The 19,596-nt window shown below is 45.3% G+C and overlaps 1 protein-coding gene across 1 annotated transcript in view; it reads left to right on the plus strand.

Moving 5' to 3' along the window:
* The window catches only part of nr1h4 (nuclear receptor subfamily 1, group H, member 4), a gene marked incomplete at both ends in the record, with an annotated part of 69,560 nt that overhangs the window by 45,585 nt on the left and 4,379 nt on the right, over positions 1-19,596 (plus strand). The window contains 4 exon segments of the mRNA XM_084335383.1: positions 3,875-4,017; positions 5,346-5,444; positions 5,823-5,922; positions 11,830-11,976. Coding sequence (XP_084191509.1) covers positions 3,875-4,017; positions 5,346-5,444; positions 5,823-5,922; positions 11,830-11,976 — 489 coding nt within the window.

Consider the following 19,596-nt stretch of genomic DNA (forward strand, 5'->3'; position numbering starts at 1 on the left):
AGGTCTGAGTGGTGCGCGACTGCTTGGAGTACGCGCCGGTACGGAGGACGCATCTGGAGTGCGTCTGCGCGGAAGAGCGCGCCAGGCTCGGAGGTCTGGATGGTGTGCGTCTGCTTTGAGTACGCGCCGGTACGGAGAGCGCATCTGCTGCGCGGAGGTCTGGAGTGGAGAGCACGTCTGCGCGGAAGAGCGCGCCGGCTCGGAGAGACGCATCCTCCCGTAGAGTATTAGGAAGCGATGCGCGTCTGGAGTGAAGAGCGCGTCTGCTGCGCGGAGGTCTGGATGCGCATCTGCGCGGAAGAGCGCGCCGGCTCGGAGAGACGCATCCTCCCGTAGAGTATTAGGAAGCGATGCGCGTCTGGAGTGAAGAGCGCGTCTGCTGTGCGGAGGTCTGGATGCGCGTCTGGGCGTCTGCTGCGCGGAGGTCTGAATGCGTGTCTGGGCGTCTGCTGCGCGGAGGTCTGAATGCGCGTCTGGGCGTCTGCTGCGCGGAGGTCTGGATGCGCGTCTGGACGTCTGCTGCGCGGAGGTCTGAAGTGGAACACTGGAATACCTCCCGTGGAAGTCTTAGAGAGCGCAGTCCAGTGTCTCCTTTCAGGCAAACGGAGACAGGAGGCGAAGGCTAGAGTGCATCTCACGCCGGAGATGAAAGCAGCATAACAGACAGAGAACCTCCCGAAGGAGTCTTGGTGATAGAGATATGATACGGAATGATACGGGACGACCCGACAAGGGACAGAGGGGAGAGCGAGGTACTTAAAGCCCACAGGGGAACTAATTAGAATGCACCACAGGTGCGTGAAGGTAATTGATACTTGAAACTAAAAGTGTGTGTTCGGCACCAGACCAATCAAACACATAATGACAGGTAGTCCAAGGGTGTGGTTGCTGAAGAGCAAACGAACGCGAGGGTGGGGGCTAGTGAGGTGAGGAGAATGCAATTGATTAACAGTAGGCTTAAAGGAACAGAGCGAGTAGGTGAGCAACAGGCTTAAAGGAACAGAGCGAGTAGGTGAGCAGCGGACAAAACCTCACAGTGGGCCTATATATCTAAGACGGCATTGTGTTGTGGGCCTATCTAAGACGGTGTTGTGTTGTGGGCCTATATATCTAAGACGCCGTTGTGTTGTGGGCCTATATATCTAAGACGGCATTGTGTTGTGGGCCTATCTAAGACGGCGTTGTGTTGTGGGCCTATATATCTAAGACGGTGTTGTGGGCCTATATATCTAAGACAGCGTTGTGTTGTGGACCTATATATCTAAGACGGCGTTGGAGCAGCTTTGAAAGAGTTCTCAGTCTTTCTCAGAGTCTCTCTTGGTCTCGATGTTAAAATACGTTTTTTTTTTTTTACAGCCAGCCAGGTCTTCATTCACAGGAGAAGATAAGATAAGATTATTCCTTTATTGGTCCTCTTGGGGAAATTCAGGCATCATGGCAGAATGTTGGAGGGGGGAGGGGAGGTACAGGTATCGACAGGGTAATAGAAGAAAGACATAAATATAGGCAATCAAATTTGATCTGAATATAAAAATTAGAAAGAAATGAGAAAGAAATAAACAGTGTAAACAATATACACTGTGATTGTGTAAATACGAGAAAAAATAAACTGTGTAAACAAAGGTGCCCTGAAGATTCTGGATGGCGCTGCTCTCACACCTTTATTTTGTTAAGCGGTTTGGTGTATTGTACGTATGTCGTTGGTTTAACATAACAATAGTGACAGCGAATTTGGAAACTTCACGTCATGATGTAGATTAAAAACCATTGATAAGGATCACAATAGTGATTGCTATTTTTTCCATCTACATCATTTCATTGAGCTGTAATTAACCCAACACAAGGATCCAGTGTCCTCTGATGACATCACTGGAGGAGATATTCAAACTCACTAACTCTCAACTAACTGTAAAACTAAACAATTGTGTGCAAAACAGTTTAAAGCCTTGGGATATGTGTGAGATTATGTGGGAAATAAATCTGCCTTGTTTTTCAGTGAAGTGAATGCTTAACATGCCAACATTTTTGGAAATTAGGTTATCGTCTTCTCCAGAGAGAGACAAGAAGATACAGTAGATACCAGTTTCCTCTCTGTGTGTTCAGTAGAAAGCTATCTGGCTGCATGTTAGCCTAGCTTAGCACAATGAATGGAAGCGGACATGACCGGTTAGCCTTTGGGAGAGGTGTTAGTTGGACTATGCCTAGGCTAACCGGTCATGTCCGCTTCCATTCATTGTGCTAAGTGTGGCAACCCCAAGCCACCACTGGGCTTGGTGATTAAAGGGCGCCACGTAACGGCCCAATGGCTAGACGCTGCCCATATTTGGGCGTCTGCTTCCAGGCGCACCTGCCGCTAGAAGGCCATCAAGACCACCCAGACTCCTCCAGCGGCCCCCAGGTAAATTGAGTTTGAGACCCCTGAGCTAGAGAATCACGACACGATGCGCGTGTTGAGGAGAGTGAGCATATAGGGCCCAAGGACACACACTCACTCTCTCATATCAGGGGCGAGGAGACAGACCGGTAAGCGGAAAAGCCGCCCGGCAGACAGTCTAAGTTGAAGTCAGAGAGGGTGAGGAGAACCGTGAAATGTTTTGTTTGATTGGAAAATAAAGAGAAACTATTAAACACAACTCGTCTGTCTGTTGTTTTATTCTGCCGCCTTACACCTGGAATTGCCACATACGCTATAGGTTAACATGCAGCCAGATAGCTTTCTACTGAACGCACAGAGAGGAAACATGGTATCTATCTATTTTTTTTTAACCTTTATTAAAATCATAAGCATCTGAGGTTTCCCTCATTTACAGAAACGACGATTGTACAGTACATAACAATATTCACAGAAATTTAAACACCAGAGTGAAACATTTTAAACGTTTCAAAATCATTTAAAAAGATCAACTAAAACAGTTACAGGTAGTCACACAATGGTCTGAAATCATATGCTTAAACATTCCAAGGGAAGCAGGCACGTGCACACATAGAGGCCAAGGGGTGCTTGAGCACCTGCCTTTTTGAGCCTCATCAAAAAAGTGCCCTTTTTGAAAAAAAAATGATTTTTTTTTTTTTTTTTTTTTACCGTTACGCATATAGACTGCCCTTCCAACTGAAAAATGTCAGGATAGAATTGTAGTTGAATGCTGGTATTACACTCATTGAGGGACACAAATAAGTCAAGTCCGATGAGATTTGGGAATCTCAAATACAAATCGGGATTGGAATAAAAAATGCATTTATATTAAACAATACAGAATATACAGCACTTCTTGGGGTCTGTAGGGTAAGCACTTATTCCCTCCCCCCTGAACATTTATGGAGATGTATGGGCCTTTTAAGTCAGTGATAAAAGTGTCTTTCAAGGATAAGTGAGCTCCTGCACTGATTATTATAGTTCAATATTGAATATTTGATAACCCCCCAAAAAAAAAAAAAAGCATAAAAAGGGGGCCCCCCGCCCGAAAAGGGCCCTTAAAAATCGTGCTTGCGCGCCCGCGCGCTCGGTTAATATATACACGCAAGTGTAGTGCCCTTTTCAGCCTTTGAGCACCTGCCCCTCTAAAGTCCTGTGCACGTCCCTGAAGGGAAGGGAGAACCTCCAATTTCAGCAAGAGTTGAAGGACATTCCATGAGTTAGAGGCATCAAAGGAAAAGGCTGACTTCCCTAGCTCAGAACAAATTTGAGGAACCCTAAAAACCATCCAGTCATTCGATCGAGTTGAATAGGTTCCAATATTCCAATTTAACAGTGAGGAGATATAAACAGGTTGTTTACCAATAGGCTTTAAAAATAAATAAATAAATTGGAGAAGACGGTAAGCAAATTTCCCAAAATGTTGGCGTGTTCCTTTAAGGCTTTCACCACTGTGGGCAGGTCTGCTGACAGAGATCCAGTGTAAGTCGAAGAGACTGAGGAAGCACACCAAGGCCTCGCCGGGACAGTCCACTGGGGACGAGACGGAGGGGGGAGACCATGGAGACAGCAAGCGGGTCACTTCCACGACCAAACCAACCAAAGTAATCACAACCTGCCTTGTAGGAGTATTACATACATACTAGAGGCCACTTACCTGCTGACCAAGTTCCGGCACTTTCCTTTTGAGTACTTTTAGGATACAGAGTATCGATATGCATACTTTACTTGATACTGAACTTTTTTTAGTAAATTTATTCTGTAGAAAGTTGTGTGATATGTGTGTGTGGAGGGGGGGGGGCATTCTTTCTACAGACACAGTTCAAATGTTTCATTCTAATCTAAATACCAACCTTCCATTTTGTTTTCTAATTTAACTGATATCTAATCCTTTCGATATCATTAGATAAGAGAGGAATTAGAACTCAGTTATTGGAATCTGTGATGTTAATCAATACAGAGTATTTCAGGCTGATACTAGTGTTAACACTCAGTGCACCTAGAGTACATACTGTACTGTACTGTGCAGTGCAATGCAATACAATGAAATACAATGCAATACAATGAAATAGTTACACAATTTGTTAGTCGCTTTGGTTAAAAGCATCAGCTAATTGACTAAATGTAAATACAATGCATTACAATGCAATACAATACAATGCAATACAATGGAATACATTGCAATACAATGCAATTAGTGGTGTGACACGATTAAAAATGTTAATCGAATTAATTCGAGACTTTATAGTTAATAGTTTATAGTCGAAATTAATCACATTTTAATCGCATATCAATATTTGATGCGAAAAGCTAGATTTTTCAATTCAAATGAATTTTGGTATATAAGTGAATCAATGAATATACATTATACATACGTTTAAGCAGCAAAATCCTGTATTAGCTACTACACAAACCAACAGATCAATGAACATTTTAACAAAGTGCAGCAATTTTAGGAATAATAGTGCAAAGGACCTTTTGTAAACTCAAGCACTTTCGAGGTAAAAGTAAAACGCAGTACTTTCAAGTACATTCCAGAACAGTTGACCATTGGAGAAAAAAACTCTTGATCTCAATTTCTCTTATTTTATATTTTTGTATGAACAAACCAGACTAAGAAAAAAAGTGATTTGCGATTTATTATACTTTATACTTATAGCACATGCATGAGTCTGGTCTCCTTTGAAAGGTAACATTCTTACACAATAAAGAATGATGTTAATAAACATGACAAATGAGGTAATGGTTTCTTGCATATGATACTTCATTTTTTTTTGTTATCCTTTATGGAATGAAGTCTGAACTCCATTGCAACACTTACAATATCTGTTATGGCCTCCGGCAACCTTACAAATTGTGACACAAAAACCTTTGGGCAAATGAGATAACTGCAGCTAAATAATCTCTGTCTGATTTTCTTTTTATTATCCAGGAAAAGGTTGAACTCACGCAACAGCAGCAGGCCCTCTTGAATTTCATAGTAGACGCGTACAACAAGCATCGAATTCCTCAGGACATGGCCAAAAAGCTGGTATGTTACTTTTCAATATCACTTATTTATTATTTATTATTAATTATTATTATTAGTGTGCTATTTGTGCTACTTACACTTCCATTACCAGCTCCAGGGGATTACATTTAAAAGGAGACTAGCGCTCACATGCATAATTAAACGTGTGTGCGATCTGAGCCAGTGTACGTCTACAGTCTATAGTCGTATCATATGACTCTTATGTAAACAGACCCAGGTGAGGTAGATCCCTCACACCTCAAGCTAACGGGAACAACACGCAACTGTTTCAGAAGCACGTCTCTTGTCGGTGGAGCTGATGTAACTAGTTGTGTATCTTCTTTCACTCAGTCTGATCTCTTCCTTTCTCTGACGTACGCTGCTGTCGTCTCCTCACAGCTCCAGGAACAGTTCAACGCAGAAGAGAACTTTCTCCTCTTGACAGACATGGCCACGAGTCACGTTCAAGTTCTGGTGGAGTTTACCAAAAATATTCCAGGTATTATATTGTGGCATCATCTGGCATTTGGGCTTATTAGAGGTGCTGTAAGTGGCATGTATTAAAAAAAATTATGAATACACGTTAAAATAATAGCTCTACATTCCAACAGTCATCACTGATATAGTGTTTGGTCAGTAACGTGGGTCTCCCAGTCCCTCCGCTCTGCAGTAAACAGAAGATACATTTCCTGGTATCCCATTCCTACTTTATCCAATCAGGAGAGAGAACTCCACACTGCAAACATTATCTTGAAACAAGTCAAATAATCTGCTAGTGCAGTAAGCAAATCTGGTTTGGCAAGTAAAAATATCAATCTCTTTCTGGATCAATTCTGGATAATGTGTGTATACCAGAACATTTATTTTCTATTTACTACAGAGCAGCGGGACTGGGAGACCTACTGACCAAACACCCTATATCAGTGATGGCTGACATATTTAACACTATTTATTTTAACAAAGAAATACCACTTACAATACTTAATGGTATCAAATGGTCACGCCCACGACTAGTAAAAGCATCCATAACTAATGTTATACCCAGTCTAATTTGCTTCAGTATTGCAGAAGCTTAAAAGATAATTTCATACAAAAAACCATGATTACAATTCTACAGCGGGCAGGTAGGTTTGACAGTTACTCACCACAGCCAACCTTCACCTGCGGTAGCTCCATGGGTGTTAATTCCAAGCCCTGCTAGCATGGAAAGCTATTAATACATAGATCAAAGTTCTTTCATTATCGCAAACTACAGACAGTAACATTATCATTGTACTGATGTACCTATAATACAGTTTACTATTCTAATGGGTCACTGGTAATAGGTCAGCATTAAGGAGAACAATGGTGTTAAAGGAACACGGCAACATTATGGGAAATGCGCTTACCATCTTCTCCAGAGTCAGACAAGAAGAGAGATATCATACCAATCTCCTCCGGCTATCCGGCTGCAAGTTAGCCTAGCTTAGCACAAATGAATGGAAGCGTTGGTCAAAAACACCTCTTCCCGAGTTTTAAAGGAGGGTGTCTATGTTCCCACAGCCGTATGTTCCCACAGCCGTATGTTCCCATATGTTCCCACAGCACTATGTTCCCACAGCCGTATGTTCCCACAGCCGTATGTTCCCATATGTTCCCACAGCCGTATGTTCCCACAGCACTATGTTCCCACAGCACTATGTTCCCACAGCCGTATGTTCCCACAGCACTATGTTCCCACAGCACTATGTTCCCACAGCCGTATGTTCCCACAGCCGTATGTTCCCATATGTTCCCACAGCACTATGTTCCCACAGCCGTATGTTCCCACAGCCGTATGTTCCCATATGTTCCCACAGCCGTATGTTCCCACAGCACTATGTTCCCACAGCACTATGTCCCCACAGCCGTATGTTCCCACAGCACTATGTTCCCACAGCACTATGTTCCCACAGCCCTACAGTATGTCCCCCCAACCGTATGTTCCCACAGCCCTATGTTCCTACAGTTCTATGTTCCCCCAGCCCTATGTTCCCACAGCCGTATGTTCCCACAGCCGTATGTTCCCACAGCCCTATCTCCACAGCCCTATGTTCCTACAGTTCTACAGTATGTTCCCCCAGCCCTATGTTCCCCCAGCCCTATGTTCCCCCAGCCCTATGTTCCCCCAGCCCTATGTTCTCACAGCCAATGTTCCCCCAGCCCTATGTTCCCACAGCCATATGTTCAGCCCTATGTCAACCTCAGCCCTATGTTGCCACAGCCCTACTGTATGTTCCTCCAGCGCTATGTTCCCACAGCCCTATGTTCCAGCCCTGTGTTCCCACAGCCCTATGTTCCTACAGCATGTTCCTACAGTCCTATGTTCCCACAGCCCTATGTTCCATGTCCCATGTTCCCACAGCCCTATGTTCCAGTCCTATGTTCCCACAGCCCTATGTTCCTACAGCCCTATGTTCCCACAGCCCTATGTTCTGACGGCCCTATGTTCCCACAGCCCTATGTTCCAGCCCTATGTTCCAGCCCTGTGTTCCCACAGCCCTATGTTCCTACACAGCCCTACAGTATGTTCCTACAGCCCTATGTTCCCACAACCCTATATTCCAGTCCTATGTTCCCACAACTCTATGGTCCCACAGCCCTGTGTTCCCACAGCCCTATGTTCATACAGCCCTACAGTATGTTCCTACAGCCCTATGTTCATACAGCCCTACAGTATGTTCCTACAGCCCTATGTTCCCACAGCCCTATGTTCATACAGCCCTACAGTATGTTCCTACAGCCCTATGTTCCCACAGCCCTATGTTCATACAGCCCTACAGTATGTTCCTACAGCCCTATGTTCCCACAGCCCTATGTTCATACAGCCCTACAGTATGTTCCCACAGCCCTATGTTCATACAGCCCTACAGTATGTTCCTACAGCCCTATGTTCCTACAGCACTATGTTCCTACAGCCCTACAGTATGTTCCTACAGCCCTATGTTCCCACAGCCCTATGTTCCCACAGCCCTATGTTCCCACAGCCAGGGGCGTAATTATGGGGGGGGGGGGGGGTGGGAGACATGTCCCCTGCATGTTTTCAGAAGGCAGTTATTGTCCGCTGCACGTTTTTACCGTCCAAAACAATGTTACACGATAATAAATGTAACGCGACGCGGCACTAAGACCACACGGAAAACGGCTGCTTGTTCCATCTCTGAGCTCAGGTCTCTAACGACCTGACTGAGCCATTGTCATGCAAAGAAAGGTAGCCAGGTGAGCACCCGCCGAGGCGGGACGAGTCGCATTTCTGTGTGCACGCGCTAAGTACCGACCACAGCTGTCTTTGCATAACAACAGCCATGTCGTCAGGTGTGCTCAATAGCACCCTCCCCTCAAAGTTTGGTGTGAAACTGTTAACGATGGTCTTTGTGATTGCCATGAAATGCAACAGCATTGCTTGGTGTCTGTGAAATATCTGTCTATGACCTCGTATTTAAAAGCCTCTAGGCTCAGTCCCGGCGCCATGGGCGGGCATTATTGGGCCGGGCCCGCCCACTGAGTCAGCTGTGCCCACCCTGGTACATTTTTTTTTTTTTTTTTTTTTCAATCAAAGTCAACTATCCAAATCCTTAGTCGGGGACAGCCCTAGTTTCAAGTTCAAGTTTCAAGTTTCTTTAATAGTTGTCATACAGAAGTACAGAATACTTTTATACAAAATGCTTCTTACTGTTACGCTCCAGAGACTGTGCAAGACAAGATAAGTATGAAATAAAATAACATAGTATAGCATGTAAATTAGAAGTAAAAAAAAAAAAAAAAAAAAAAAAAGGTCACAGTGTTCAGTATAGACATATGTACAATGTTCGATGCAGAATAGACGTAACTGAGTTACCATATAATATACAATACTATGCAGTGTACTAATATACAATACTATATAGTGCAAGGCAGAAATGGGATGAGGTGCAATTTAGGTACAATTTACAGTAGGTGTACAAGTTGTAGTGCAAATCCTTTATCAATAAATATAAAGTGTGTTTGTGTGATCTAAAGTGTGGAGAGTGGGTGCTGCAGTGTGTTGTTTGTTTAAGTGAGTGTGTGCGTGTGGGTGTGTGTGCTGTGTGCATTTGATGGTTGTTGCATAGTGTTTATTGTTCGTTTAGCAGCCTGATGGCCTGGGGATAGAAGCTTCTTCTGAGTCTTTCTGTGCTCGCCTTAAGACTCCGGTATCGCTTGCCTGACCGCAGCAGTTCAAAGAGGCAGTTGTTCGGGTGGCTCGAGTCCTTAATAATTCGCTTAGCCTTCCCCCTGCACCACTTGTTGTAAATGTTCTGGAGGGTGGGAAGCCCCCCTCCAATTGTGCGTTCGGCTGAACGTGTCACTCTTTGTAGTCTGCTACGGTCTTGTGCAGTGCTATTCCCAAACCAGGAGGTGATGTTGCCAGTCAGGATGCTCTCTATTGTACATGAGTAGAAGTTCCTAAGGATCTTCTGACTGACTTGGAACTTCCTTAGGCGCCTGAGGAAGTAGAGGCGTTGTCGTGCCTTCTTCACAACACTGTCAATGTGTGTGGTCCATGTCAAATCCTCGGATATGTGGGCTCCGAGGTACTTGAAACTGTTCACTCTCTCAACCGGTGCCCCGTCGATGCTGAGGGGGCTGTAGTCCTTGACCCCCGACCTCCTGAAGTCCACAATCATCTCTTTTGTTTTGCTGACGTTCAGGGAGAGGCAGTTCTCCTGACACCACTGTGACAGATTCTCTACCTCTTCCAGGTAGGCCCTCTCGTCGTTGGCAGAGATCAGGCCCACCACTACTGTGTCATCAGCAAATTTGATGATTGTGTTGTTGTTCCGCTGTGCTACGCAGTCATGTGTGTACAGGGAGTAGAGGAGGGGGCTCAGAACACAGCCCTGGGGGGCCCCTATGTTGAGCGTGATGGATGAGGAGGTGCAGTTGCCTGCTCTCACCACCTGGGGCACTGATGTCAACAACAACACTACTGAAGCTAGCACGGCACACTGTGAGAATTCGTTTTCTACCCTCAAGAACGTCTTTACAGAACATCGCCTTAGTATGCTTCATCGACGCAACTAAGGCCAATTTAATTCAGTTGGCATTTGAGAAGGACTTAACAAAAAAGTTCAGGAATGAGTGGAGGGACAGTGTTTTAAGAAGATTTCACTATGTCCCCAAACACCGCTTGCCTCTCTACTTATGATGGTGAGTAGCCTGTGGAGGAATTTTGTTTGCTTTTTTATGCACCTTATTTTTGTCAGTTCAGTTCAGTTTGTCAGTGAATTCAGAAGTGTTGAATAAATGGAGACTTTTCAAAGATATAGAATAGAATATAATAGAAATGTATTATCCTGAGGGAAATTTGACACTGAAAATCACTCAACATTAAACTGTTTAGTTCAGCACCGTGGGCAGCGCCAAGCAAGCCACAGCGCCGCTGTCCCAGCTGAAACGTATAAAAGGGAACCTGTGTTGAAAAACCATTGTGCCCCCCCCGAGAACATTTTATGCCCCCCCACTAATTTGTTTCTGCAGCCTGGTCTGTCTAGGCTGTTGTTTTATACATTATATTAAATAGCACAATCTCTCTCTCTCTCTCTCTCTCTCTCTCTCTCTCTCTCTCTCTCTCTCTCTCTCTCTCTCTCTCTCTCTCTCTCTCTCTCTCTCACGTTCCGAGACTCGCGCAGCGTTATGACTTATGAATTGTATAGAAACAACTCACCAAAATTGACTTGCACAACTGATTTTTTTTAAATCTACGAAATCACCCCCCCTCCCCCCACCCCACGACCTACAACTCTACGCAACAGACCACGCTCCCACATGTGTCCCCTCCACCATTGAAAACTAAATTACGCCCTTGTCCACAGCCCTATGTTCCTACAGCCCTATGTTCCCACAGCCCTATGTTCTTACAGCCCTATGTTCCCGCAGCCCTATGTTCCCCTAGCGCTATCTTCCCACAGCCCAATGTTCCCACAGCCCTATGTTCCTACAGCCCTACAGTATGTTCCCACAGCCCTATGTTTTTCCTCAGTTTGAAATGGCTGCTATTCATAGAAGCTTGATCCCTGGAAACCGTGGAGGAAAGGTTTTACTTGTTCAGAACTTCCAGTTCCACGGCACCAAGCAAAGGGCGAGAAAATGTATAGGCGTTACTGGTGTGCGCGTGTGTGGGGGGGGGGGGGGGGGGTGTTAACACGTTATGTGCATTAGAGAATGGCCATACCTGTGCTGTCGGAATGTATAGGCCTGAGGGAACATAGGGCTGGGGGAACATAGGGATGACCCCCGTTTAAGCTAGGCTAGCTGATCCGTATCCGCTTCCATTCATTTGTGCTAAGCTAGGTGTTCATTTAACCTTCATAGCACAGCTCACTCTGTTGGTGTGTAATTACAATCAGTGGTGTGGTGCCTCCGGCAGGCTTCCTGGCTCTGGACCACGAGGATCAGATCGCCCTGCTGAAAGGCTCGGCCGTGGAGGCCATGTTCCTGCGTTCCGCTCAGGTCTTCACCAGGAAGATGCCCCACGAACACTCAGAGGTGCTCGAGGACAGGATACGCAAAAGCGGTAAGATCTCACACAGGATCGAGTGAAATACAGAAGCTTACGTAATGTTGTGCGCTTCGCCTGATGCTGGAGTGCTGAAAGGTTAGACGCTTTCTTGCGGGCGGATCTCTGCCCCTAATTAGGGGCCGTCGCCATGAATACTGTATATTCTAATTGCATGTGATCTGTACAGTAAATCACCAGGGGTACCTAACTGATTGGTGACCTCCAGAGGTCACACACACACACACACACACACACACATACACACACACACACACACACACACACACACACACACACACACACAGACAGACACACACACTCACACAGTACCATGACACAGATGTCTCAGCTGCAGCCAGGCAGCCAAGTCTAGGCAGGTCTTGCATGAATAATGGATCCGCCTGCTCCGTGTGATGGGACTCACCTGTTGATCTCTGGCCAGGTGTGGGTTACCCGTGCAAACAGATCCCTCGCTGGGTATGGTTTCGTTCCGTTCTGAGGGTGGAAACCATGCCAGCAGGGTGATAAAAAGGAAGGATAGTCTCTAAGATGTAAGAAAATATGTGCAGAAGACCCACCTCTTGCTAAGTAGGATACAGAACCTTTCAAACATAACATTCTACAACATAAACATTCTAAATGGGTCCAAGTTTTTTTCTGTTGGATGGACTGCATTCATATAGAGCTTTTATCCAAAGCGCTTTACAACTTATGCCTCACATGCCTCACTCACCGACGGCGGAGGCGACCATGAAAGGTGCCGACCTGCTCATCAAGGAGTAGGGTATATCTGCAGAGCCACAGAGCCCAACGTCTGGGCGGGGCTTCGTGGCGTGGACGGGTTTGAGGCGGGGCTTCGTGGCGTGGACAAGTATTGTGGCCTGGACAAGTCTTTGCACTACTGTCTTGAGTCGTACTTGTATTGAAAAACTGATTTTACTGTCTTGAGTCGTACTTGTATTGAAAAACTGATTTTATATGTCTGAGGAGAAGACTGGTACTCATCATCTTCGTCTCCACAAAGTACTGGGGGGTCTACTGTATGTGAGACATTTCCTTTAGAGTGATGTAACATTACTGTCTATCTGTATGTCATGTTATGATGAATTGAAAATGGGGGACCCTGATGTAAACAAGACGAAAGTTGTGTATGTCGTAAACGAGAGAGAGAGAGAGAGAGAGAGAGAGAGAGAGAGAGAGAGAGAGAGAGAGAGAGAGAGAGAGAGAGAGAGAGAGAGAGAGAGAGAGAGAGAGAGAGAGAGAGAGCGAGTAGTGCAAAGACTTTTCCAGGCCACAATACTTGTCCACGCCACGAAGCCCTGCCTCAAACCCGTCCACGCCACGAAGCCCCGCCCAGACGTTGGGCTCTGTGGTTCTGCAGATATACCCTATTGTCATCAAGAGCAGTTAGGGGTTCAGTGCAGGGGCGTAATTATGGGGGGGGACACGGGGGACATGTCCCCTGCATGGTTTCAGAAGGCAGTTATTGTCCCCCGCACTTTTTACAGTCCAAAACAATGTTACACGATAATAAACGGTGACGTGATGCGGCACTAGGACCACACGGAAAACGGCTGCTTGTTCCATCTCTGAGCTCAGGTCTCTGACGACCTGAGCCATTGTCATGCAAAGACAAGTAGCCAGGTGAGCACTATGCGAGGGACGAGTCGCATTTTTGTGTGCACACGCCAAGTACGACCTGGCCACCTGTATTTGCATAACAACAGCCCATGTCGTCAGGTGTGCTCAAATACATAGCACCCCTCCCCTTAAAGTTTGGTGTGAACGATGGTCTGTGTGATTGCCATGAAATGCAATAGCATTGCTTGGTGTCTGTGAAATATCTGTCTATGACCTTGTTGTATTTAAAAGCCTCTAGGCTGTTGTTTTATACACACAGTATGTTGTCTACTTGATCCTCTCTCTCTCTCACACACAATGCAGTATGCACGTTCCGAGACTCGCGCAGCGTTATGACTTGTCATAAGTGTTGTATAGAAACAACTCACCAATATTGACTATTGCACAACTGATTAAAAAAAATCTATGAAGGGTTGCCGCACCCGGCAACCTTAAAACTATACGTAGCACCGGCCGCAACAGCCACCCTCCCTCCTTGCCATACCTTGGCTTTTACTGAAATGATGCCACTGACCACGCCCCCAAATGTGTCCCCTCCACCATTGACAACAAAATTACGCCCTTGGAACTTCAGTGTCTCGCTCAAAGACACTTCGACACACTGCTGGAAGGAGCCAGAATCGAACCGGGAACCTTAAGATTACCAGACGACCGCTCTACCTTGCAGTGTTTTGCTCATATCAATAACACTAGCTGATGGGAGATAATGCCACAGAATTGCACAATTCCACTATACCCACCTGTCTTCTTAATTGTCACTAGCACACCACTGCACATGAACTAGAGCAGCTAACCATTTTATATCCAGCATTTCAGTGTCGTTGGATATGTTATAAGTATGTTACATTTTCTGGTATCCCTTCCTACTTTATCCAATCGGGAGAAAACGTATTTAAAAAAAATCTTGCCAAGCCAGATTTGCTTACAGCACTGGCAGATATAAGTATGATGTGACAATTTGTGACTGTGATGGTTTTTAACATAAATCATGAAAGAAAATGTAATACATAAATGTCCCTCACTTGCCTTTAGACAATGTTTAACCTCAAATGTAAAAATTCTTAAATAGAAAGAAAGAAAGAAAGAAAGAAAGAAAGAAAGAAAGAAAGAAAGAAAGAAAGAAAGAAAGAAAGAAAGAAAGAAAGAAAGAAAGAAAGAAAGAAAGAAAGAAAGAAAGAAAGAAAGAAAGAAAGAAAGAAATGTTACTGTCTGATCACTGCTGTGAAAGGCAGCCATATTTGAATATTTGAGGAGACACAGTGAAAAGGCAGCTTGGCAGCAGAGACAGAGTGTGTGTGTTTGTGTGTTTGTGTTTGTGTGTGCGCGTGCGTGTGCGTGTGGTCCCAGTGTGAATGATGGCAGATCAGAGATATTCGCGCCAAAGGCCAGAAAAGCAGCCATTGTCTCTTATCCAAACATCGACAGAGCCTTTGTCCACCTCCCTCCCTTTGAGCCCCGCTGGAATGTCTGAAGCCTTGAGAGGCCTCTATGATGTGTCTGAGTGGACAGGCTGGGGTGGAAAGTGAGAGCTGTCACCTACGCTACTCGCAGGATGGAGAAGAGAAAGGGGGGAGAAAGAATTGACGATATCCTTTAAGAGAATATAGCAAGCAAATTGCAGTATGATAGCGGTGGAGTTTTCTAATATCCTCCTCTCTTATCTTTCGTGGAATCATTTTGTATGTCCAATAGAGAGGATGAGTGTTCATATCTGATGGCAGAGATCTGGTGATATCTACCTCCAACACAGAGTGTAAGAATCACAGGGTTCGGATGAATGTGATTTTTACAGTACACACGATACCTGCACATTATATTTCTCCTGTGCCATTTGTCAGCTGTTCTCAGTGGGTCAGGAGAGTGAACCTCTTAACAGGTGCCCCCAAAATTGGCCATTTTAGTTTTCGTTTTTGAGGACTGCATACTTGTTTTGCAAACCAAAACACTATACTTTATACGTATAGCACATGCATGAGCCTGATCTCTTTTGAAAGATGACATTCTGAAGTTTCAATAAAAGACAATAAAGAAAATTCACTTTTAGTGCTAATGAAATAGAGTAACATAGGTCTGAACTTGAGTTGTAGAAAAACTTGTTACTGTAGTACAGCGTTCCTGGTTTCTATTTCCTCATAGACCTAAATTAATTAGGCGGTTTTTCTCTTCCTGTTTTCGCTCGTGACTTTTCACTTAGATCCCTGATTCGTACATCCCCAGGTGGGGTTCATTGGAAAGCCACACTCATTGGCTACAAACAGTGTTGCATGCTCATATATCAACACAGGCTGCACGCACGTTAATGACGCCACATGCACGCGCGCTCCCGCGCATGCGCATAAATGTTCCCTCGCATAAGGACAGACTAAAAACAATGCCTAATTGCCTCTACGAATGGAATGTAACACCTGACGACCGGCGCTATTGATATGCAAAGTAGCCAGGTGTGTACTGCGAGTTGGCGCATCAGTCGAGTGCAGCGCATTCCTGTGTGCACGCGCGTGCAGCCGTGCACGCGCTTCTGCTCACAAAACTTAGGTTGCCCGGAGTGCAATCTCGTCCCATGAGCAACGCATCGCTGGCTACAACCCTGTCCAATAATTTTCGAGATCGCCAAATGATTGACGGAACTAGAGCGAGCCCCAAGAGTCGGGAGTGGTATTTGCGCAATACCGTGTACTTCGCGCAAGCCTCACATATCGGCATTTAACTCGAGAACCGCTGAGCGGATCTTGTCACCTGAAAGGGCTATCGACAGGCAACAAATGGGGCTTTAATTCGATATATATATAGTATTAAAAGATATGCGCGGACATTGCGCTCGTCACCAACGCAAGAGACACCGGGTTCGACTCCGGCTGTCGCCGTTGCCTCCAGCTTGGACCAGCCGTCATACTAACTCAATTGGCAGAGTTAGAGGGTGGAAGTCGATGGGTGGTAATCTGGACGTTGTGGACAGCAACTCATATAGGTCGGTTGGGGACGCCTGCACAGCAGAGACAGGAAAGGGCGGGGGTAGTGTGAGCCTCCCACACGTTACACCTCGCCAATGAGAGTCCGCGCTGGCAGGTGAAAAGATGTGACAGGCTGCCTCCTCGTGTACCGGAGGGGACACGTGATGCAAGGCTTCTATCCTCCCTACAACCGGCCAGTGGGGGGCATATGCGAGCAACATTCAAGACAGGGGAGGGAAGAATTGGCACAATGGAATTGGGATGGGAGAAAATAGAAAAAGAGGAGAAAAAGTGGACCAAAAAAAAAAATATATATATATATATATATATGCACACCCAAGCCACTAGAGGTCGCCAAAGTGTCTGTGGGCAAACCACATGTGGGCCGCCTATTGCTTATTAACAGCGGAGGAGTGCTGCCGAGTGCTTCCGCGTTTTCCCTGATTGGCTGCGACACGCCCCGCGGCAGGCGCGGCAGCCGCAGAGCGGAGCGGCAGAGCTCTCTGCTCTGCCGTGGAGCGGAGCGGCAGAGCTTGCGGCATTATGTAGCCGTAATCCGCCATGATTTTCATTTAAAGCTTAGCTCACCTGGCAGCGCTGCGGTCCTGCGACCCTGCGGTCTGTTGGTGACAAGTTCAAATCCCATCAATTTTTTTTTTTTTTTTTTTTTTTTAACGTGTATTCTTTCGCCGGTTAAGGTTAGGCATGGTTAAGGTTAAGGTTAGGCATTGTTTTCGGAGTTGGTTAAGGTTAGAAGGGTTAAGTTTAGGCGCTGTTAAGGAGCTGGTTAAGGTTAGAGTTTGTCTTAGAGAATGGCAATATTCTTTCTATGGTTAAGGTTAAGGTTAGGCATGGTTAAGGTTAAGGTTAGGCATTGTTTCGGAGTTGGTTAAGGTTAGAAGGGTTAAGTTTAGGCGCTGTTAAGGAGCTGGTTAAGGTTAGCGTTTGTCTTAGAGAATGGCAATAGACAGCCTATTTCCGCACTGCCGCTCTCTCGCGCTGCCGCGGTCACATGGTCACATTGTCACATTCTTGCACTACTCCGCTGTTAAAAAGCAACACGCATGTGGGCCCCTGCCTGTTAAGAGGTTGCATCAGAGACTGGGGACTATAGGGAAACTCCTATGAGACAGTGGAACCTAAATGGCTTCTTCAGGGCTCCCCGCCACAGGCAGAGATGGTCCAAACGGCAGACCAGTTAATTGAAAAAGTGGTAAGATGGCACAAGTCAGGGCAGATGTTCAGGGCTGTCGTGACAGAGGCTCCCTCCTCTGCATGTGTGGGGATGACTGGTTTAACCTGTGTGTGTCAATTACTTCAGTGCACAACATGTGCATAGACAGCCCTGCTCCCAGATCTAATTAGCTTGACCCCAGGGTGGGTTAAATCAGCCATCCGCACACCACACCCTAATATGTAAGATGGATACCGCATTACCGCTTCTTCCAGGGCTGATGCTACGAAGAGCTTGTGTGCTATCTTTTAACAATACAGAGATGCTTATACAATATCTGTTCACAGTAAGATATATTTAATATACCGGTAAGCAGTGTGTTTTGAATAGGTTGGTTTTGTGCACATGAGTGTGTAAGAAAGTAGAATTGAAAAATGTTGTGCAACTTGTCACAGCCAATATATTGCCATCTGTATACAGCTCATACCCTCAATATTGAGAAGAGGTAAATTTGTCCCCCTCATAAAATATAGCTAATATAAAAGACGACCCCTCCCCAAAAGAGGTAAAAGGGGGTCAAAACATTTGTCCTTCTTACCTGTAACTATATTAATAATACAGGAGAATAAATATTTAAAGCAACCCAGAATGCCTGAGAGCCTTACTGCATTATATTCCATTATATTTGTTTCAGTGAGCACCTGAATGTTGTCTTTTCCTTTACATAAATAAATAATAATAATAATAACTTCGTTTTATATAGCGCGTTTCAGAAGACCCAAGGTCGCTTTACATAAGGGGGGGGGGGGATAACAAAAGTAGCAAACATAGTGGACAGACACAACATACAAAGTGAGAAATTAGGGGTTAAAGGCCAAGTTGAAGAGGTGGGTTTTGAGGAGTTTTTGAATGAGTCCAGAGTTGGGGCGTTGCGGAGTTCTGTGGGGAGGGAGTTCCAGAGGGTGGGAGCTGCCACACTGAAAGCTCTGTCCCCGAAGGTCCGCAGTCTGGTTCGGGGGGGATCATCCCTATGTTCCCCGGGTCGTATGTTCCCCGGGTCCTATGTTCCCCGCTTGATTGATTAATAGATTGAACATTTTATAAATTTGTATTATTTTATTAATTATTAATGTCCGCCTTGTTTCGAACTGGTTAAGCTTAGGCCTCTTTCGAAGTTGGTTAAGGTTAGAGTTTGGAATCAGGGCTGGTGGTCTAAAATGTTCAATCAATCAATCAATCAAGCGGGGAACATCTGACCCGGGGTCCGGGGAACATAGGACCCGGGGAACATAGACATGCTCCCGTTCGGTGAATGGAGAGCTGACCAGTGTCCGTGGATCGCAGGGACCGTGACTGAGTGTAGGGGTGGAGGAGGTCAGTGAGGTACTGAGCTGCCAGAGCGTGGACATTATATATATAAATAAATAAAGACATTTCCACCATAAATTACACCATAAAATGCAGGAAATTAAGTATTTGACACTCAAGATTTACATACCCCCCCCCCCCCCCCCCCCCCCATGTTGAAATCAAACCTACGCCCTAGCAGCATTCATATCATAAGTACAGTCGATATTGTTGGTATCAGAGAGGTTACTCTCTGGTCAGTTTCTTGGGTGATACTGCCATCTAATGGTGATCATGGAAATGTATTTGTACTTGAACCAATTTTCCTCACATCTGCGTCTACCTGCTGTTGACTGATTGATTGATTGATGATTGATTGATTGATTGATTGATTGATTGATTGATTGATTGATTGATTGATTGATTGAACATTTTATTAACAGATTTGCAGAATGGGTACAATACAGTACTGCACAAAAAAGGCAGTAAATTAGACCCAGGCAACTACGCCCTGTTTCTATC

The sequence above is a fragment of the Notolepis coatsorum genome (assembly GCF_963971535.1).
Source record: "Notolepis coatsorum genome assembly, chromosome: 18".
NCBI lineage: Eukaryota > Metazoa > Chordata > Actinopteri > Aulopiformes > Paralepididae > Notolepis > Notolepis coatsorum.